The 22,808-nt window shown below is 43.4% G+C and overlaps 1 protein-coding gene across 1 annotated transcript in view; it reads right to left on the reverse strand.

Moving 5' to 3' along the window:
* Positions 1-22,808, reverse strand: part of gabrr2a (gamma-aminobutyric acid type A receptor subunit rho2a) — a gene marked incomplete at its 3' end in the record, with an annotated part of 128,463 nt that overhangs the window by 49,271 nt on the left and 56,384 nt on the right. The window contains exons 3-5 of the mRNA XM_080751419.1: positions 15,611-15,678; positions 13,786-14,009; positions 5,237-5,319 (exon numbers count right to left, since the gene is read on the reverse strand). Coding sequence (XP_080607545.1) covers positions 5,237-5,319; positions 13,786-14,009; positions 15,611-15,678 — 375 coding nt within the window. The remainder of the gene's footprint in view (positions 1-5,236; positions 5,320-13,785; positions 14,010-15,610; positions 15,679-22,808) is intronic.

The following is a 22,808-nucleotide window of genomic DNA, read 5'->3' on the forward strand; positions in this document are numbered from 1 at the left end:
GGCATTCATTTACAAAAAAAAAGTTAAAATATGGATATAAGAGGTTTCTGGCCAGACAGATATAATATCCTCATTATCAGAACCTGGCTACAGTATGATGCAGGTAACCACTCAAACCCCATACACCTCCTTGTACGTCAAACAGCTACAAAACTGCTGATCTAGCCGAGGTAGCGCCGGATGTGCAATTTTTATGCCGAACGGTCGTCTATTTTTCCCGTTGTGTTTTGCCTATTATTATGACAAGCCCAGAACAGGAAGCGAGGGTTTGTGTGTTTAAATAAAATGCCTGGTTGCTGCTGGGAATAATAAAAAAGAAAACAGTTTCAGGTTGTTACTGGAGAACATTCATTGCAGTGGATAGTTTGTCACACTCCTCCAATGTCTCATCAATGCTACAGTGCATCAGAGTTAATATTCATACATTTTTAACTGATTCTAGTCTTTTGAATACACACACATTTAGTTTTAGTCATCTGAAAGGTTTTAGTTTTAGTCTAGTTTTAGTTGAAAAAAATATTGTACAATTTTAGTAAACTAAAATAGCCGATCTAGAAGCTCACAACTTGTAGCTTGTACATCGGCCATTGTTGGAGTGTGACACCCACGCATAAAATGACTTGTCTTAGTTCTACTGGATCTTTTCTCCAATAGTCCCTAACATTTGGTTGTGGACAGATTTAGTGGTGTCAACAATAATCCATTCAGGGACGCATCGTGATTCAGACATGCACCATTCTGAATCGATTCAGCAACGTGACATACCGGTAGGCCTAATCGATTATTAAAGCTGTTTTATACAGGGGTTGACAGTGGCTGCCGGTGGCAGGTAAATACAAGGTGCGGGCAGGTAGAGTTTTCTTTTTGCTTGCCTGACAGGGAAAGTGAACGTTTGAATGGGGACGCAAATAGATATAGTTGGTTAATAATATTTATTTTAAACACAACACGAGTGAACGTGGCCAGAGCGCTCTCTTCCTCTTCTCTTCCCTCCCTCCCACTCTCTCTCACACACCTAGAATGTGCTGTTTTGACTGTTGGTACAAATACAAAATAACAAGTGTGAACCCATAAATTCATAGCTATTTAGATATTTGGCATAAATATTGTATTCGGTATATCTGACTGCACGTATTGACTGATAAATAAAATTGTTGTGCAATAATATCTAGAACATGTTGATGCATCGCAATGCATCGCATAATCGAATCGAATCGTTACCTGGTGAATCGTAATCGAATCGAATCGTGAGGGCAGTGCCAATGCACACCTCTAGACAGAATTGTCAGCATATTTCGTTTTTTACATTTCAGTTAGTTTTAATGCAGGTATATATGCCTAGAGATTTTGACTTGCCCTTTGGTGTGCCTAGGGCACAGATCTGTTTGAAAAGCACTGCCTCTGGCCATGGAAAGCCAACATGAATTATTTAATTGGTTAGTGTTTGACCTTATATAACACACCTGGCATAAAACATTTATATGTTGGAGTTTAATGGACAACTTTGGTTCTTTACAACAAGGGTTCATATTTTAGATTGGAATTAGAGAAAAGAAAAGATGAGTGTTAACATTTTTTTAACGTATTGCTTTCTACCATTGATTTGAGTGATTTTAGCGATTTTGATTTCAGTGGGTGGGGGCATGCGTACAAGTGGCTAATTTTTTATTTTTTTTCAGACGCAATATTTTTTAGACACAATAAGCTCACAACGCCTCATTGTGATCAGCTATTTTGGGCAAATAGCTTTGGTGTAGAGGGGGAAAATAGCAGACAATGTACAGAATGAAAGGTCAAGTTTATTAAGTGCTGACGGTTCAAGAATCCAAAATACACTGATTATTGTGCTGTCAAAAGATGAAACTATATGTCTATTAACAGGTTGTGGGGGGTCCCTGCTTCATCTATTTCTCAACTAAGGGGTCCTTGGCCTGAAAACGTTGAAGACCCCCGGTTTAAGGGGTTAATATGTTAGGAACCAGCTAATTGAGGACAGTGTCATATATCGCCTGTCGGGAGGAACCCTCATATGTCCAAAACTATTAATTTGCAGGATTCAAATTACAGCTTGTGTACAGTATACCGGTATACACATGTGCCGTTTTAACTCTTCAGGGTTTACTGCTCTTTTTCCACAGGTTTCATTCCCTGTTTAGCATTTCTATTTGTTCTGTGTGTACTGTGTACTGTGTGTCAGTACTCACAGCTCTCCATCTCCAGTGAGCAGGTCTGTACTGTCTGTACTGTCTGTATTAGGGCATTCACCATGTATTCGAATATTCGAATATCAAAGTCACTATTCAACGTTGTTCACCAAAGTCGGATATTCGCTTATTTCTTTTTTATTGTTTTATCTTTAAAAATATATATAGTTTATAAAGCTTGGCTAGATAGGAAGTCAATAAGAATGAGTTGTCAATGCCCCTGGTGGATGAATTTGTTAATGCTCTATACCAGGGGTTCTCAAACCCTTTTAAGCCGTGACCCCCAAAATAAACATATTTGAACTGGGGACCCCACCCTGACAAGCACTTGGAATTGTAGGTATTTCATTTAATGTGACTCGGTTCCGCAGATAAATGTTGTGAAAATAGCCGATCTTGCGAGGCGTTGTGAGCATGTAGATCGGCTATTTTCAAAATGTTCGCCTCTTGCTTACTTAATATTTGACAGTTTGGCCAGTCCTGTCGAATATTTGACTATTCGAATACTTTGAGGTCGAATAATTCGAATACTAGAAATCACTATTCGTGAAATAGTCTGTGCGGTATGTATGTATGTATGTATGTATGTATGTATGTATGTATGTATGTATGCATGTATATGTGTGTATGTATGTATGTATGCATGTATGTATGTATGTATGTGTGTGTGTGTATGTATGTATGTATGTATGTGTGTGTGTGTGTGTGTGTGTGTGTGTGTGTGTGTGTGTGTGTGTGTGTGTGTGTGTGTGTGTGTGTGTGTGTGTGTGTGTGCGTGCGTGCGTGCGTGCGTGCGTGCGTGCGTGCGTGCGTGCGTGCGTATGTATGTATGTATGTATGTATGTATGTATGTATGTATGTATGTACCGGTATGTATGTATGTGTGTATGTGTGTATGTGTGTATGTATGTATGTATGTATGTATGTATGTATGTATGTATGTATGTATGTATGTATGTATGTATGTATGTATGTATGTATGTACCGGTATGTATGTATGTATGTATGTGTGTATGTATGTATGTATGTATGTATGTATGTATGTATGTATGTATGTATGTACCGGTATGTATGTATGTATGTATGTATGTATGTATGCAGGGGCGGCTCCTCTATATGGGCTAGAGGGGCTTAGCCCCTCCTATCTTATGGGGGAAATATCCCTTAAAAAAATCAAAAAAAAAAAAAACTTTTTTTTTTTGATTTTTTTTTTTTAGAAGAAATATTATTTTTATATGCTGGTGGAACCTAAAGCAGTAACAGCATCAAAAAGTTACAAAAAAACACCAAATATGTCCAAATGGGCTGAGTTCTTTTAGCCCAAGCCAGCTTTCATTGACTATCATTGAAGAATGATTGACAGCTTAGTGAGCTTACATGCCACGCCTGCTTCATATTCTTAACATTGTGGGGCTAGTTTCTGTCAGCCCAAAGAACACGCCCAGTTCTGTGACATCACTGTGTGATTATCGTTGAGCTGGGTGATTGACAGCTGGCATGCCACGCCTGCTTCATTTAGTCCCTGTTTGGGCTAATTTCATTCAGCCCGTAGGACGTGCCCACTGCAGTTCCACCATGTGACTGGCTTTTAACCAATGTCTGATGTCTGTGTTTGAGGAAGAGAAATACAATGTCGCGGGACAATTCAAATGGACTTATTATTTACTTTTTAATCGATTTTCTGTCATGTTCGTGGGAGAAAAAATAGAAGTCAAGAGACTGGTGGTGCAAATACAAAAGGAAAGACCACAAAATCATACATTTGGTGTGAAATGCTTGCCTTTTGGAGGAGAGTGCACAGTGGACCCAGTCATTCTAAAGGTATCGTGAATTTAATTTATCTGACAAAGTTAAGAATGGTCGCTGCTTTAATAACATTGGAAATGTGCTGTGGATTAAGCTGCCTGTCTTTAGATGCTGTTGTCAACGTGACTGCGTGCCTGTGTGTGTGTGTGTGTGTGTGTGTGTGTGTGTGTGTGTGTGTGTGTGTGTGTGTGTGTGTGTGTGTGTGTGTGTGTGTGTGTGTGTGTGTGTTTGTTTTGATTCGTGTCTGTACCGCGTGCGTTTGCGTTGGTACCGCTCGCACGCGTGTTAGTGTGTCACACAGTGTGTGTGTGTCTGTTTGTTTTGATTCGTGTCTGTACCGCGTGGGTTCGCGTCGGTATTGCGCGCATTCGTGCGTGTGTTTTGGTGCTTCGGTTTGTGTCAGTGGCGTGGCACGGTAGAGAGAGAGAGAGAGAGAGAGAGAGAGAGAGAGAGAGAGAGAGAGAGAGAGAGAGAGAGAGAGAGTGTGTGGCACTGTGGCACTTTAAAAGCAGTTATATGGAAAGGGAGACAGAGATTATTTTGTATCATAATGTAATGCTTTGGCAATATAAGGTCCACCTCAAGCTGTAATAATCAAACCTTTTCATTAGTTGTCTGGTTCTGGTCTTATATTTTATTTAAAAAGTACATGATGTTCTTGTGTGACCCTTAATTTAGGATTGTGTTATTCCTATGCTTAAAATGATGAGTATTGTCAACTCCACCAATAATGATGATAGTTATCTGCACATACAAACATAATGTTCACTGGAGCAGTGGAACCCCTGTTTGTTGTGGGCACTTCTGTTCATGTGCATCTCTTGCTATAACAAAGTACAGTAGTGTCATTGCTGTAACTTGGCATCTGGAATGTGATTTTGCTGCAGGGTGAACTATGGCTAGCATATAGTATAATATGATGCTGTTGCTGCAGAGTGAACTATGGCTAGTAATAGTATATAGTGTGATGGATTTATTGATGTAGCAGAGTGGCTCACTGCCTCAGCCTGATAGCCTCAAAAGTCTAGTATTTCCCTCAGTCCATAGGGATATCCCTTTGGATCAATGGTTAAGATATTGGACTTCCACACGCGGGATACCCGAGTTCGAATCCTGGGCGTTACATTAGCCCTACCACCCAAAATCACCAAGAGCCGCTACTGTATGTATGTATGTATGTACCGGTATGTATGTATGTATGTATGTATGTGTGTGTCAGTACTCACAGCTCTCCAGCTCCAGTGAGCAGGTCTGGGAGTCCAGAGGAAAGCGGCTGAAGTCCATGTTGCAAGCGGCCGTCACCGTCACCCTGTCAAAGAGAAAACCACAGAGAAAAATGTGTGAATATTATTCTTTTTTAATTATATATCTATTTTTCTTTTTTAGTTTATATTCATGTTTCACCCCATTTCTCTCGACTGGTTGTTAAAGGGATAGTTCCACCCCCAAAAAAATACTTTTTTCTATCATTTACTCACCACATGGAGACTTGAATTCATGGATATGTTTTTCTTTTCTTTTTTTTTCGCATTATTAAGCCAGCTTAATAATGCTTTGTTCCCTATGGAGACACAAAGAACCTGCTTTGTTCCCTACGGAGACACAAAGAGCCTGCTTTGTTCCCTATGGAGACACAACGAGTCACCTAAAATTATTGGCTCAGGAATGTGACAAAAAAAAACAATGAATTCAAGTCTCCATGGGATGAGTAATTGACAGGAAATGTCGGGTTTAAACTATCCCTTTAAGACGCCAGAAGTCGAGTTTGTCTCGTAAACCAGTGATTCTCAACGGGAGAGTGTTTTCTGCTGGTGTTTCAGTCTGAGTGTATCAAAGGGTGCGTTCGGAAATGCGCACCGGGTGTGGTTAGGGTTAGGGGTTAGGGTTAGGTTTAGCAACACTGATTTTAATGTGGTATTTTAAGACTGTATAGCTGCTGCCTTGGTTTTAGCGCACAATGAATTTCACTTGCCTTTTACATGTAACTGGTATTGTTGACAATAAAGTTGAACCTGAACCTGAACCTGAACCTCGGTGTAGTTTTCTAGCTATCACCTAAAAATGTATAACAATGCCTAGGTGATAGCTAGAAAGCTACACCGCAGAGTGTACTATGAAAGGGCCATAAGAGCTGAGGTATTACATTATGTATAACACCATTCTATTGTGAAAATAGACGATCTACAGCACGTAGATCTGCTATTTTCACAATTTCTGCCTCTAATATTTGACAATTTGGCCAATGTTTAATTTGTTATTTTAGAGGTATTAAAAAGTCCTTAAAGCTATACTGTGTAAGTTCAACTAGTGGTCAGTAGCGGTATTGCTTTTTTCGGACGTTTTTCGGCCGGAGTCGTCGCGGACCACCGCCGCGGACCACCGGAGCGGCGCCGCAAACCACCGCGACCGATAGTAATCCGTGGAGGGGTAGAACGCATGGTAGAACGTAATTTTCTGGCCAGGATTTGTGGATTAAGAGGTTAAAATCCTTCACCATGGTAAACACTGTAGCCAAGCGGAGGCGCTTCCTGGAGACCAGAGCAGATAAGCTGTGATTGGCCGGTAGTGTACCATGTGTGCATGATCGGCGATGTGATTGGGCAACGTATACACAACGTATACAGATGATGCAGATTACGTCATTTTGGCGCGAAATCCGGTCCACGGCCAGGATCATAGAAAACATATAAAGAGAAGGCTTCAGAAGCTGAAAATAACGGAGTGGGTGTTCTAAAACTTTAGCGATTTAACAGTTAGGACAATTTTAAGATTTGTTTTATAAAAAAAGTTACATGGTACAACTTTAATGTGCAGATACCCTCTATATACACTTAAAACGTTATGTTGGTTTGTTTACTGTTGAGAAAACAATGTTGCACATTAACTAAGTTAATCATTTGGGGACCCCCCCAAAATACTTTGGCGACCCCCCTGGAGGTCCTGACCCACAGGTTGAGAACCACCTTCTGGAATCAAATGCAAATGCGATTTCCAGAAGTTGGTGGTTTACGAGGCTAAGGTCGAGTAATGGATTGTCTTGTTCCAATGTTCAAGAACTAATTTCTCAGGAAAAATGGGGGCAAAACTCTGGAACTCTCTGCAGACTGATTGAAAAGCTATTTTCTCTCTTTCTTGTTTTTTTTAATAGATCTACAAGCTTGCAGCGTGGCACGAACTGACGCGCTGTGAGATCTGCTATTATCGAATAGCAAACACTAAAACCTAAAATGACACCTGAGTTAATAGATGGGTTGATATAGAGGACTCACATTACCATTAAAATGAAAACAGCGCGGTGCTCAAATGAATACGTTTTAATTGGTTTATTACATAAGACCAAAGAATGAATGATGAAAAGATTGCCAAGGTATCCAGGTGGCTTATGTGAAGGCCGTTGTGTTTTTTCTCTGTATTGTCTTATTGTCAGTACAACCTAGAAAAATAATTAAGCGGAACAAATGTATCCTTGTTAAAAAAAAGGATCTCATTGTAAATAAGCTGTGTGAGCTTATCGTTTTAGTTGAGAGTCAGTAGCATTACACATGAACCCCGACACCTACCACTTCCATACAGAATGGGATGAAGACTTTTCCCCCCACTAATTCCCATTCCAAGTGTGTTTGTAATGTCTTGTGTGTAACACCAGTGCCGCTATTCCAAAGCCCCAAGTTTTTTAGTTTTTTTGGGTGGGTAGATTTAAAAGTAGCAATTGGTAATTCAATTGGTAATTGGTGATGTAATACAAGCTACACACACACACATTGCTATGGCAAAACGCTGAGGAAAAAGACTAGGATATAGGACTAGGATGTAATTGGTGATGTAATATGGCTACACACACACACACACACACACACACACACACACACACACACACACGCACACACACACACACACAGACACACACACACACACAGACATTTTGCTATGGCAAAAGAAACGCTGAGGAAAACACATTGCTATGGCAAAACGCTGAGGAAAAGTGGCTACAGATAGTGGCTACAGTTAATTGGTGATGTAATGTGATGTAATATGGCTACACACACGCACGCACGCACGCACGCACGCACGCACGCACGCACGCACGCACGCACGCACGCACGCACACACACACACACACATATTGCTATGGCAAAACACTGAGGAAAACACATTGCTATGGCAAAACGCTGAGGAAAGGTGGCTACAGATAGTGGCTACAGATAATTGGTGATGTAATATGATGTAATATGTCTACTCACACACACATATTGCTATGGCAAAACGCTGAGGAAAACACATTGCTATGGCAAAGCGCTGAGGAAAACACATTGCTATGGCAAAACGCTGAGGAAAAGTGGCTACAGACACACGCACAGCCACCACCGCTCAAAAAGTGCAGGCACTCCTGCTGGCCTAACTGCTCCCGATGAGCAGGTTTGTGCCTGCATGGCATGGTCTCCTCCGCTAGCCTGACACTTCAGTCCGCACATCACCACCCCCTGCTGGTGGGTGGTGTGTAGTGTGGACTGAAGCTGCACACATTTTAATCTATTTCGAAAGCGTCCAAAGAGCGGGCGCATTGAATGGGCCAATCAGGGTTGTATGCTTGGGGCACGTGTGTGGCTGCTCCGGTCCCAGCCCCCTCCAAACAGAGCTCTTGAGCTCACGTGAGACTCGCTCGTGGACTCTGATTGGTGTCCTCTGCCCACGTGAGAGTCTAGTGGACTCTGATTGGTCCGTGAAAACTGTCATGGCGGAGTCAGACTCGACTCGTATTATTTTAATAAACTATGAAATAGTGCCGTTTCTTCACGTTTTAATACCATTTTGCACTAACGTAAACATGCAGACATATAATATGTTATGAGAAATAACGTATTTTTGCAATGTCACGCCACGTCGCCGTCGCGTGTGTGTGTGTGTGTGTATGTGTGTGTGTGTGTGTGTGATGTCAATAGGCTTTAGCCCCCCCCCGCCGAAATAGAATGTCTGCCCGGAATTTCAGACTCTCTCCCCCCACGTAGTGTGGTGTGAGATGTCTGACGCTCGCAGTCAGGCAACTCCTCCGCCAAGTGAAAGACACGTTCGTCGTGAAGCACTCTTAGAGAAAGGCTCTCTCTATAAACGCACTGTTTACACTTGGCTACTTTCAAGTCCATAACTGCCAGGATTCAAATTGTGTTACATCCTCTCGCTCTGTTTTGTCCAAATTGCTTTTTCTTTTCATCCGGTTTTATTACTTTCCCAACTTGCTGTTGAATGCTTCCTTTTAAAGATGCTTTATCAGCTTTGCTACTCTTTCCGCTCGGTATAATCACGACATCATTCGGAAAATGCACAATCTGAATGGATTCTTAGTAACTGTTTTTTTTCTTCGTTCTTTTCTCTTCTCCTTCTGCCTAGGAGATAACGGGGAAAAAAACAACCATAAAATAAAAGGCTACTATAAACGTTGCCTCAAAGGTGCTTTCACGCTAAATCCAGAAGGTAATCGCCAGCGACGACAGGCCTCATCAAAGGGCGCAACAATCAATGAGGGGTACAAAAGACACATTTTAAAAAAAGCTCTAATTCTGCAACCAGGTGCACGCAGACCAGGGACGTGCTGGCCATTGGGAAAAGCGGGACAACTCCCGAACGGCCGGCTCATTCCCGGCTGGTCCGGGCCGGCCATTAGGAAAAAAATTACAATAAAATGTCTGCCTTCGTTCTATTTTGGGGGCTGGGTGGCCAACAAAGTAAACCGTCACTGTCGGGCAGAAACCTCGTATCTCCAAGTTTCAAATGTATACATTTTTTCGCAAAGCAAAGCCCTGCTTCATCATACAAGGCTGTTGCACAGAAGTAGTGAAAACAGCACAAAGTAGTGAAAACAGCAGATCTACAAGCACACAACGTGCTTGTAGATCGGCTGTTTTCACTAGTTTAAATCATTTTTTAAAATGATAAATACAAAACAAACGGTTTTGGACATACAAGGTTTCCACCCAACAACGACGGAATATATATACCAGTAAGACTCCCTAATCGGGAGATAAGTGACCGTCAGGTCGCAGCGTGATTTTAGGGCAAAATGTGTAGGAGCAGTGTCCAAAAATGTGGTTCAAAAAATCGGCCTGATGGTGGCGCTATATGGGACATCCATATTGATGAGATGAGTGTAGACATACTGTGTATCGATTTGCGTGATTTTAGGGCAAAATCTGTAGGAGCAGTGTCCAAAAATGTGTTTGAAAAAATCGCCCTGATGGTGGCGCTATATGGGACAGATCCATGTTGATGACATGAGTGTAGACATAGTGTGTACCGATTTGTGTGATTTTAGGGCAAAATCTGTAGGAGCAGTGTCCAAAAATGTGTTTTGCAAGTAGAGTTCTCAACGGGCCTGAAAATTAAGGCCCGGCCCTAACTGGGCCCGAGTGGGCCGACCCGAAGCCCGGCCCGACCCTAACAATTATCATCATTTTCGGCCCGAAAACCCGAAAGCCCGAGAGAGAGAGAGAGAGAGAGAGAGAGAGAGAAAAAAAAACGTCGCCAGTAGGCAGCTGGCAGCGCCAGTGCCTCAAATTACAACAGTGAGAGAACGGACATATAATAGTTGGCGAAATGGCAACTTCACATGTTAAATTGTTCATGAAACATGCAAGGTTCTGCACAAAATGTGCTAACGTTAAATCCCTGTTGTTGTCAACAGTCAATCTCAATCATACAGCTCTCATCCTCCCTCTCCCTGCCGTTGTCGCTGCCTGCGTGATTTATGTTTCGTCCTTTCAACGGTCACGCATCAAACGCAGGCTCGGCAGATCTATAAACCCAAAACGTGTTCATCTGGCTTGCATTCTGGGCTTGCAGATCTGTTGTTTAGTGCGCGACACCACCTGATCACCATGCTTAAACATATACAACTTAGGCACGTAATAAGCGGCGCGCTGCGGCTGTAAACCCTTTAATATAAATGCACACAGCAGCAGCAAAGGACACTTGATTAACCAGAAAGCATAATGGAATTAATAATATCTTACCAGCCGAGATGATCGTCTCTAAGGTAAGAGGAATCAGAGGATGTCAACGTATGGTGCTTTTAGGTTGGTCATGTTGATGTTGTTGTTAATACAATCCTCTTAAGTCCTTGTCAATAATATCCAGGTTGGTTCCGCTTTGAATGTACCTTTCTTGGATTTATAACTTATTACAAACTTGTAAAACTGCCTGCTGCCTTTTAATTTAACATGCAGCTCCAAACTTTCATCGTAGCCGCTCGATCACACAGAGCTAACGCTGACTCGCTGCCTGTGACAGACTTCCGTATATCCAAAGGTTTCGATTGTGACGTCATCACAACAACCAGACTGCTCTATGAGACTGATAGACTATACTTCCGTATGCGTCACCGATTATCCTTGGTCCATTGGTTAGGAACTTAGGCAGGTTTCAGTGCTGCGCTGAAGACAGGCAGACATCGATATGCGCCTGTTCTCTGTTGCTTGAGTGACGGAGCCCGGAGCCCGGCCCGGCCCGACTAATTATTATAATTTTTGGGCCCGGCTCGGCCCGATAACGTCGGGTCGGGTCGGGTAGGGTCGGGTTCGGGCCGAATTTGAGAACTCTATTTGCAAGAATCAGCCTCATGGTGGCGCTAGAAGAGGGCCATGTGAGAAATGAGGGGTGGGGTCTCCGCGTTGCCTTGGCGGACGAATAGGTACTGGCCCCGGCTCTCCCGGACGCTCCTAGCCCGAGTTACGGCATTTTATGTGAGCTGCAGTGGAGGGGGTCCTCCACTGGGGGCGCCACCACTTTGGCATCCGTTCTGGAGCACCAGGAGTCGGTGGTCCCCGGGAATTCCCCATGAGCAGCCCCGTTGGGGTGTTCATTTGGTCATTTTTGCACATTTGGTCATTTTTTACATCTGGGGGTCCCCCCAGGGACCTGGTCCTTGGAGGTTGTAGTTTGGCAGGCAAGGAGTGTGTGTGCAAAATTTGGCATGGATCGGGGCAACGGTTGCGGAGATATGAGCAGGGCAATAGTGTGACGTGTGAGGTGTGACAGACAGACTGACGGACGGACGGACGGACGGACGGACTGACTGACTGACTCACAGTTTGTGGAGGTTTTGATAGTAAGTGCGACCTGACGGTCGCAATAAAAAAAAATGAGGGCCTCTCCAACTCTTTTTCCCGGGCTGAAGCAGGGGCCCAGCATGTCCCTGACGCAGACATTGGTTTGATCATATACATATACATGATATTTATTTATTCTAGTTTTAGTGAAGCCATAATAAGATATCACTATCCTGCAAAATGTCTCGCTGTTATTCACGTTCAGTCGCTATCCCGGCACCAAGGAGCACAGACGTTAGCCAGCCATGGGGGAATGTGAAGGCTGGTTACCAGTTGTACTTTTGTTTTTAAGTCCGACAAACGCACGCACGCACGCACGCGCGCACGCACGCACGCACGCACGCACGCACGCACGCACGCACGCACGCACGCCTCTTCTCCATCTCTGGCTCACAAACTCATGAATAAAACATGAATCATATCTTCCGCATCCCGCTCTGTTCATAATTTTAAGCGTAACTTCGGTGACTGAGCGCTTACAGAGGAAAACTCGCCACATGCTGAACTTTCTGGCCCGCCGTCATAGTAGCGATGAATATTTATAACGAAGAATGCCAGCCTAACAAGAAGGCTCGTTAAAATAATGTCAACAAGCGACTCGCGTCCCCCCCACAGCCCACACACACACACACACACACCACGTTTTGAAAACTTATCGCCTGTCTTTAGGTAACAACCTAGTGTGTGCCGTTAGCCAATTAGGCAGCAAGGCAGTTGGTTTAATACGGAGGTAGATTGTATTTTCATCAGCATTTCTGCGTAAATTGCCCAGCTGATGGACAGGAGAGCGTGAAGAGGCGGTATATATGGATGGTTGGGGAAGCGCGTGCGCGTTGTGTGTGTGTGTGTGTGTGTGTGTGTGTGTGTGTGTGTGTGTGTGTGTGTGTGTGTGTGTGCGTGTGCGTGTGCGTGTGCGTGTGTGTGTGGTGGAGCCTGACACAGTAATTAGAAACTGCATTTTTCCCTGTCCCTTCTATTTATTGTCAATTCTTTTAGCTACAGTTCACAACCGTGTACACTGATCCTAAAACTTTTTTCGTGCAAAGCTAGGGTTTTAGTGATGAGTCATCACTTTTCACTGCTTTGCGGGAGCCGTTTTTAGCCCCTGGAATGTTTTCCGTGCAAAAACAAATGCTTTCAATGGATTCAGGATCATGAAAAAAACACTAGTTTGACCCCTCACATGCTACCTTAAGGCAGTGTTGTACCCGAACGCGTTTAATGAACGAACGTTCATGAACACGTTCATATTTTGGGCGAACGTGAACTGAACGTTCTTTGTTTCCGCTTGATGAACGTTATTGTCGAACGCGTTCATTCTGACGTCCATGAATGGCGCTCGTCGTGCGGTATTTATACAACGCTGAAGAAGACCGAAGGGTCGAAACGCATCCGTTGACTCTGTCCATTGAGGTAAATAAAATCATGTAAAAAGGAGATTCCTTGAGTGCTGGCGACTACTTCTTTCTCACAACTTTATACATAAAAAATATCATTGATAGTGGAAGCTCACATGATGCAATGCGTTGTGAGCTTGTAGATCTGCTATTTCCACCATTTTTGAAAATGTACGAACATTTTTCAACGTAAACGATTATGACGATTATGGCGGAATAACTGAGATTATGTAAAATAATTGCAATTAAACGATTATGTAATAATTGTGACAGCCCTACCTCAGGCTGTAGAGCACGTGTCCGTCGGGGAAGACGCGGATCATGATGTTGTCGGTGGTGGTGTCGTGGATGAAGCTGCGCTTGGAGTGCACGAAGAAGACGTCGGGCACCCAGATCTTCTTGACCAGGCGGCCGTCGAACGTCATGCTCTTGTTGGTGGAGCTGGTGAAGGAGAGCCGCTCGTCCTTCCAGTAGTGCCGGAGGTACAGCGTCATGGTGAAGTCCTGCAGGGAGGGGGCAGCATTGTTCACGTTCAGGGGCGTCACAAAGGGGGGGAGAGTGGGACTGAGTTACTAGGGCCCAAGGTGGAGGGGCCCTAGTAACTTTAGCTATTGAAAAATAGCAGATATACAAGCTCACAGAGTGGCACTGAGTGCCGCGCTGCAAGCTTGTAGATCTGCTATTTGTGAAAATCTTTGAATATATGTATTTTTTAAGCGAACATTTGTAACTCAAATTTTGCTTCTGGGGGGGTCCCTGGAACTAAATATTTTGAGATGGGGGTCCATGGCCAAATACATATCATCGTGGGGGTCCTTCACATGAAAAAGTTTGAGCACCACTGACATGGAAACAGGTTTTTTGCACACATTTTCACGATTTTTCAAAAATAGCAGTTATACAAGCTCGCAGCTCGGCACTCGGTGCCGCGCTATGAGCTAGTATATCTGTCCGCCCCCCATCAACCCCAGTCAAAAAAAATACAACTTCCATTTTTTTTTTTTTTTTTCAAAAAAAAAAATATTTTCGGGGAGTAGTGAAAGTTACAGGTAAGGTGAGTGCGATATGAAACGTAAGCTTACCATAATCACAGTAATCCTTAATCATTTTCAATCATATTCAAGGGGCTTTTGGAGAAATGAGACAGACACAGAGCCCTGCAGAGTCAGACTCTGTGTCCAGCTGGCAGCTGATGCCAATAAGTAGTAACGGCCCCTTGTTAATGGATCAAAGGAAGGCAATTATGTCTCTGCACTGTCAATAGCTGCTACAGATGCATACTTTTCAAGCAGACTGGTTAATTGGTTCTTAACTTATTTTGTTTCAACTTTAAGGAGTGATTTCTCATAATAATTATAATAATGGTGGTATAAGAGCAGCAACAACACTAGTTACCTTTTTTCTGCCAGGGCACACTTTTTCTTAGGGCACACTTTTCTTATATTATTTTATAATTGGCCAATGTTTTACAAGTTTTTAGTTTGTTTATTATTTTTGAGGCTGTAATGGTCTATTTTATTTCTTGAGGTATTAAACAGGTTTTAAAAGTCCTTAAATCGTGACTTCACTGCCAAATTTCAAAGGCCACACCAAAGGTCCGCAGCACAATGCTTGAGAAACACTGCACTAGTAGGCCTATATCTGAATTGTCGCTGGAGTAGCAGGAACGCCGCCGTCGCCACCCGCAATGTTGTGGCCCTCGGCTTGGTACCCTAGACATAATTCGGCCCTTGGCGAAAACGAATTGGGGAACCCTGGCTCATGGGTTAACATTGTTTTCTGACTTAACAGTAAACACAACAACACACAGTATAAGTGAATACAGGGTATCTACACATTTCAGTTTGAGGACTTTTAAGACCTTGTATTACCTCTGGTTAAACATTGGCAAAATGTGTCAAATATTAGAGGTATAGATTGTGAAAATAGCAGATCTACATGCTCCCAACGCCTTCACAATGGAAGAAATCCAGTCAAACTAAATGCCAACTCCTACAATTCCAAGCTAGTGCTTGTCAGGGTGGGGGGTCCCCAGTTGAAATAGGATTATTTTGGGGGTCATCAGACTGATCTCCATGGCATGAAGGAAGGGACAGAGACGTACCATGTCCACTTCAGAGATGCTGTCCAAGCTCTCCACCTGGACATCCACTCCAACGGGAATAGCTGGACCTGGGAAAAGAAAAAGAAAAAAATCATTCATTCATTCATTCATTCATTCATTCATTTTTTTTGTGGGTTCATCTCCATGATGAAATGACTGAGGGGGCACACACACAATTATGTAGTAAAACAATAGTAAAACAATGTACAGATCCATCTAAAAGAAATGCCATAGAACCCCATATCATCACTGACTGTGGAAACTTCCCACTGGACTTCAAGCAACTCTGACTTCAGAAGGTTGATGTTTCTCTATTATAAAGCCTTGTTTTGAGTGCATGGTCTCGTGTAATAGTGTAACATTTTGAAACATGGACTTTTGATATTCATGAATGCCATAAAAAATCTAAAAGAAATAATAATAATAAACAAAAAAAAAGGTTTGGAATAATTCACTAATTCACTGAGTGTGCAATGTATCTAGAATAGATAAGTTTCAAGAAAATGTACTTTTACTCAATATTCTATTTTTTTTTGATGGACATAAGATAATTCATTCAAGGGCCTGATTTCCCCCCCCCCCCCCCCCCCCCCCCAACATGAGTCTGCCTGTCTCTCCAGCTCTTTAACAAAAATTACATTTATTTTACAAGTAGGTGTCAACATTTCAGCCCTTCAGGAGAGAGCACCCATTTATCAGCTTAACACATACAGTGCCAGCTAGAGGGCGCCAGAGGCTGCTGGGTGACCAGAATCTCCACAGAGATACGCTGTATATGCACAAGCCTTGTGCAGCCGTGACGTGCGTGTCATGAAAATGACCCGGATGAAGTTAGCTTGAAGTAAGCTATTGGCTATCACTCATGTTAGAAGCCCAATTTTCAGCGATTTAGCCGTGAATAAACCTTGTCCTCTTCCATAAAAGCATAGATCAGAGAAAATGAGCTTCAAAGATCTGAGAATGCATTGGATTCAATGACAAAAATCGGCGGCGCGACGCTCTTGCGGGCCGATGTAAACAAATCGCGGCCGACGGACTGCTCGAAAACTTTGCCCGGGGCTTCGGTAAGGCCTTCGGGTGTTTAATTAACTTTATACAAAAAGCCGAACTAGTTCGGGATCGGCAACTCGGCCAATTTATAGCCCTGATTTATCCCGAACTAGTTCGGGATAGGTGGAAACCTTGCATATCTAAAAAATGATTTAGATAGTGAAAATAGACGATCTACGAGCACACAACGCCTCGCATCGCATGCTTGTAGATCTGCTATTTTCACTCGTTTTGTGCGACAGTCTTGTATGATGAAGCAGGGCTTTAAAGGCCAAATTTGTTTTTTTACAACAAGGGTTCATATTTTAGATTGTAATTAGAGAAAAGAAAAAGTGAGTCTTAAAATGTTTTCATTTGCTTCATTCTATTGTTTTATCGCGTTTACCGTGCTAAAATGTGGGGCCTGCGTACGCATGGGGGCATGCGTACAAGTGGCTAAATGTCTTTTTAGACACAACAATACCATGAAAGGTTGCGTTGTATCTTGGGAAGGGGCTTATTCATGTGTAAAATGACATATGTAGCCACTTTTACCCATGCCCCCAACCACTGAAATAAGAATCTCTAAAACAATAGAAAGAAGTAAATGAAATTAAACACTCATCTGTTATATTCTTTAATTACAATCTAAAATATAAACCCTTGTTGTAAAAAAACTAAAGTTGTCCCTTAACTCTCATACTGCCAGATTATTTATTTATTTATTGGGTCTGGTGCCATCAAAAAGCGGCTTATCTTTGCGACGTTATAGTAGATAGACAGACAGACATTTATTTATTTATTTTTATTTTTTTGGGTTGTGCAATAGTGCACTTTGGTCTGCCAGGCAGCAGAGGGCGGCGTCATGCGAGAATGAATGTGAATTTGCCTGTTATGTGTTGAAGAAGAAGAAGACCAGTCACTGGCCACAGAGCCTCAGAGCCAGAGGGAATCAACAAGGAAGTGAATTGTTCTCCGTTGATCTAACGCATAATGGATTTTTTACACCATCACCGCGGAAAATGTGTTTACAGTAGACGGCCGCGCGACCCCTCATCAGCTTACAGTCATCAGACGAACGAACCGAACGAGCGCCGTATTGGCGGAGAGGTCTTGCGCAATCGGGCGAACGTGAACGTTCAAAGCGTTGGGAGAGTTAAGCATAAACGTACAGTACAAATGCCCGAACGTGATGATTTGATAGGGTTCCAGTTCCAATTGTGCCTGCTCGTTTATATGTCATTACTTCCTAATTACTTCCTGATTTCACTCGTTTAATCTGTGTCCTTTCTGAGTTCTCTATTCCTGGTTGGATAAAATCTGTATCCCGACCACAAAATGCATTTTCTGCTCACTTTATAGAGCTGACTCCTGTTACCGAACAAACACTATCAGAATATTAGAGCTACAGTATTTAACCTGTATTTTAACCAAGGAAAATCACATATCCTACCGTTAAAAAACGAAAAGCTTTAGGCGTGGGATTATTGAATGCTTTAACTATTGAAAAATAGCAGATATACAAGCTCACAGCGCGGCACCGAGTGCCGCGCTGCAAGCTTGTACATCTGCTATTTTTGAAAGTCGTGAAAATGTGCAGTAAGGGCGAGTGCCAAAGTCCGGCCGGCGGTACTACTGGCCGGTAGTACCTCGGACGGCCGCTAGTAAATTCAGACGGCCGGCCGGTACATTCGGCCGACCGGTACATTAGGCCGGCCGGCCGGTAGATTCTGCCGGCCATGAACTATATTAGGCCGGCCAGCCGGTATATTCGTCCGGCCGGCCGGTACATTAGGCCGGCCGGACGTCTTTTCGGAGGTCTTTTCGGGGTCGGGTCCTACTCTGACGTCATATGGAGGTCTTTTGGAGGTCTTTTCGGGGTCGTACGTTCGTTGTATGGAGGTCTTTTGGAGGTCTTTTTTGGGTCGGATCCTACTCTGACGTCATATGGAGGTCTTTTGGAGGTCTTTTCGGGGTTGTACGTCGTATGGAGGTCTTTTCGGGGTCTTTTCGGGGTCGGGTCCTACTCTGACGTCATATGGAGGTCTTTTGGAGGTCTTTTCGGGGTCGGGTCCTACTCTGACGTCATATGGAGGTCTTTTGGAGGTCTTTTCGGGGTCGGGTCCTACTCTGACGTCGTAGAGAGGTCTTTTGAAGGTCTTTCCGGGGTCATACGTCGTATGGAGGTCTTTTCGGGGTCGGGTCCTACTCTGACGTCATATGGAGGTCTTTTGGAGGTCTTTTCGGGGTCGGGTCCTACTCTGACGTCATATGGAGGTCTTTTGGAGGTCTTTTCGGGCTCGGGTCCTACTCTGACGTCATATGGAGGTCTTTTCGGGGTCGGGTCCTACTCTGACGTCATATGGAGGGTTAGGGTTAGGGTTAGGGTTAGGGTTAGGGTTAGGGTTAGGGTTAGGGTTAGGGTTAGGGTCCTGTACCGGCCGGCCGGCCAGATGTACCGGCCGGCCGGCCAGGTGTACCGGCCGGCTGGCCGAATAAAGCACCGGCCGTCTCAATGTACTAGCGGCCGTCCGAGGTGCTACCGGCCGGCCGGCCGGATATACCGGCCGGCCGCGGCCGATGGCCGGTCGGACTTTGGCACTCGCCCTCTCTCAAAATGTGTGCAAATCTTTGAATATATGTATTTTTAAAGCGAATGTTTGTAACTCAAATTTTGCTTCTAGGGGGTCCCTGGAACTAAATATTTTGAGATGGGGGTCCATGGCCAAATACATATCATTTTGGGGGTCCTTCACATGAAAAGGTTTGAGAACCACTGACATACCGGTAGTAGTCTCTCAAGAACAGACTAACTGAGCTCCAGTTAAGTGAAAAGGACCTTTTGGCTGGCTGGCCAGATTGCTGACATAGAAACATAGGGTTTTTCAAAAACCTCAGAAGGATTCAAAAGACACTTATAGAATCGGGTTAAAATCAGGTCAACATTCTAATTTTAACAATTAAAAAAAATAGCAGATCTACAAGCTTGCAGCTTGTATATCTGCTATTTTTCAATAGTTAAAGCATAAAATAATAATACACAATAATGTGTACCCGTTCTGAATGGGTAATAAAGCTCTATACTATTCTGATAGCAATCACTGTTATGGAATGTTTGTTCAGTAATATGTCCCTGCCATGTTTGTGAATAATCTATCCGGCTCTTTAATGAACACTAATCCTGCATGCATTCTCTCCCCCGATTGGTCGAATTTGTCATCCGACCTAAAAAAAAATTAAATTAAGTATTTTACCGAAGAGCGGGAGAGACGGGGGAGACCTCTGTTATGTAACACACACACACACACACACACACACACACACACACACACACACACACACACACACACACACACACACATACACACACACACACACACACACACATGCTCAAACATTTTCATGTCAAGGACCCCCAAGATGATATGTTTTTGGCCATGGACCCCATCTCAAATTTTTTTGTTCCAGGGACCACCCAGAAGCAAAATTTGCGTTACAAATGTTCGCTTAAAAAATACATTATAAGATTTTCACACTTTCACGACTTTTCAAAAATAGCATTTTCAAAAAAAGCCGTGCTGTGAGCTTGTATATCTGCTATTTTTCAATAGCTAAAGTTACTAGGGCCCCTCCACCTTGGGCCCTAGTAACTCAGTCCCACTAAACCCCCCCCTTGTGACGCCCCTGCACACACACACACACACACACACACACACACACACACACACACACACACACACACACACACACACACACACACGCGCACACACACACACACACACACACACATATATAAGAGGAACTAATGGGAAATATACAGTAGAGCTTATATTTTGACAGCTTATGTTGGGCCAGGAGTAGAGCATCTCTACTTTGACTCCAGCTGTGGTGGGAAAAGTATTCAAATTCTGTACTTATAAGTAAAAGTAATAATACTGCAATGTAGAAATACTCTGTTACAAGCAAAAGTCCGGAATTCAACATTTACATGAGTAAAAGTACAAAAGTATTGTACCCATTATGCAGAATGTCCCATTTCAAGTTTTCAAAATCTTTTGAAAATAGCAGATCTACAATGCGACGCATTGTGAGCGTGTAGATCGGCTATTTTCAAATGGCCGAAATGTAGCGGGTATAGTATGTTCTGTAACAATAATCAAATCTAATCTGATTTGTACAGTACTTAAGTGCATGTATTTAGTAGCTTTACGCGACTGTCATCTACACTTAAGAGACACTGGAGTAGATGGAGTACTTTGTCCAGTCGCTGCATGTAATCCTGTTAAATGTGCAGAAAAGCATCTCTTCGGTATCGCTGCCGTGGAACGTGGCACTTGACCCCTGACCCCTACATACGGACAGTAATGCCATTATCATCCTATCACATACGGACCGCCGCTGCCCAGCGGAAACCTCGCATCTCCACCTTTCAAAATGCAGTGCTCGTTTTGGCGGCACACTCCACACTCCTTTCTTACCAAAGACCATAAAGGAGTGTGGATCCCTAGCATCCTTTAAAATCGCCCTGAAAAACCACTTACAGGCGGCAGCCGTTCGCAACTGGTAAAAACAAACCTCGCCCAGCCCTACCCTTCCTTGACCCTTCTTTGTATATACTTGCTGTTTGTATAGACTTACAGTTTTTTGTTTATTCTTTCTTTTTTCCTGACTATATCTACTGCAGTGCATAGTACTGTGTTCTATTCGTCTGTCATTCAATGTTATATGAGATACTTAAATGGTTTCCTGTGGAAATAAGCTTAGTCTTTTCTAGGATCTCCTTTTAGTTGACCTTGTACCAGTGAACTGTACCGTCATGAAACTGTACCCTTTCCTATGCAAACTTCTAATAAAGTCTTCAATCAATCAATCAATCACAATTTAGATTTTAGTCTTTTGGATGAAATTCCATTTAGTTAGTAATCTGAAAAGATTTCATTTTTAGTCTAGTTTTAAGTCGAACTAATTATCATAAGTCTTCAACGTTTTCAGGCCAAGGACCCATTAGATGAGCGAGAGATGAAGCAGGGACCCCCACAAACTAATACGAGATCATGTGCATGTGTTCACAGCTCCATTGAAACTGCATGTAAACATTGCGGCACGTTATGACTGAATGGAGCGTGGGTTTGGGATCTCGCGGTTTGGATTAAACTTCACCACGCTAAAGATCAACTGTGCGCCCATCACGCACGCCGATGTTTGCGAGCACAACACACACGCACTCGCGCCGGTAAGTTGAATGCAGCCAATGTGGCAGCCAATGTGTTTTTAACAGAATGGGTTCGCCGCTCTGACATCACGCTCTGGCTCTGATGTCCCTTTTATGCCCATTATATTTTATGCCCATATATAGTCCACAATGTGATGTCAGAACATGCCCATATATGGGCATTTCCCAGATCACACTTGCAAACTAGAAATACAATACTGTTCCTACGAAACAGTGTGGGCTCGCTTATGAATAAATAGGAGTCCATGATGTCCCCTAACGTGACTATATTCTGCAGCGTGCTAACTGCCATGTGAAGCTCAACCAATACTCCAGCTAACACCACTCCCAGATGTTTTTTTCCGCCAATTTCCAATTGCACCTCATTGGTTAAGGGCCCTGCGCCTTTGTACTGTCGGGCGGAACTTGATAGATAAATGAAAAATCACACCCAATGTGAAGTGAGCGGTGGTCGTGCTTGCATAACGTCTTCAGACTAGGATTTGAGTCTAGGATGTACAGGGTATGCTACACACACACGTTTTCCTATGGCAAAACGCTGAGGAAAAAGGCTACAGACATACGACATATGACATCACCAGTAAGACTCCCTAATCGGGAGATAAGCGACCGTAGGTGGCTTATCTCCACAAATAGGGCTAAAATGTGTTTTTCCAAAATCTTCCTGATCCATGTTGATGACATGAGTGTAGACATGCTGTGTAGTGATATTCGTGATTTTAGGGCAAAAACTGTAGGAGCAGTGTCCAAAAATGTGTTTTAAAAATCGGCCTGAAGGTGGCGCTAGAATAGGGCCATGTGAGAAATGAGGGGTGGGGTCTCCGCGTCGTTGCCTTGGCGGACGAATAGGTACCGGCCCCGGCTCTCCCGGACGCTCCTAGCCCGAGTTACGGCATTTTATGTGCGCTGCAGTGGCAGGGGGTCCTCCACTGGGGG

Source organism: Nannobrachium achirus (genome assembly GCF_963921795.1).
Source record: "Nannobrachium achirus genome assembly, chromosome: 20".
NCBI lineage: Eukaryota > Metazoa > Chordata > Actinopteri > Myctophiformes > Myctophidae > Nannobrachium > Nannobrachium achirus.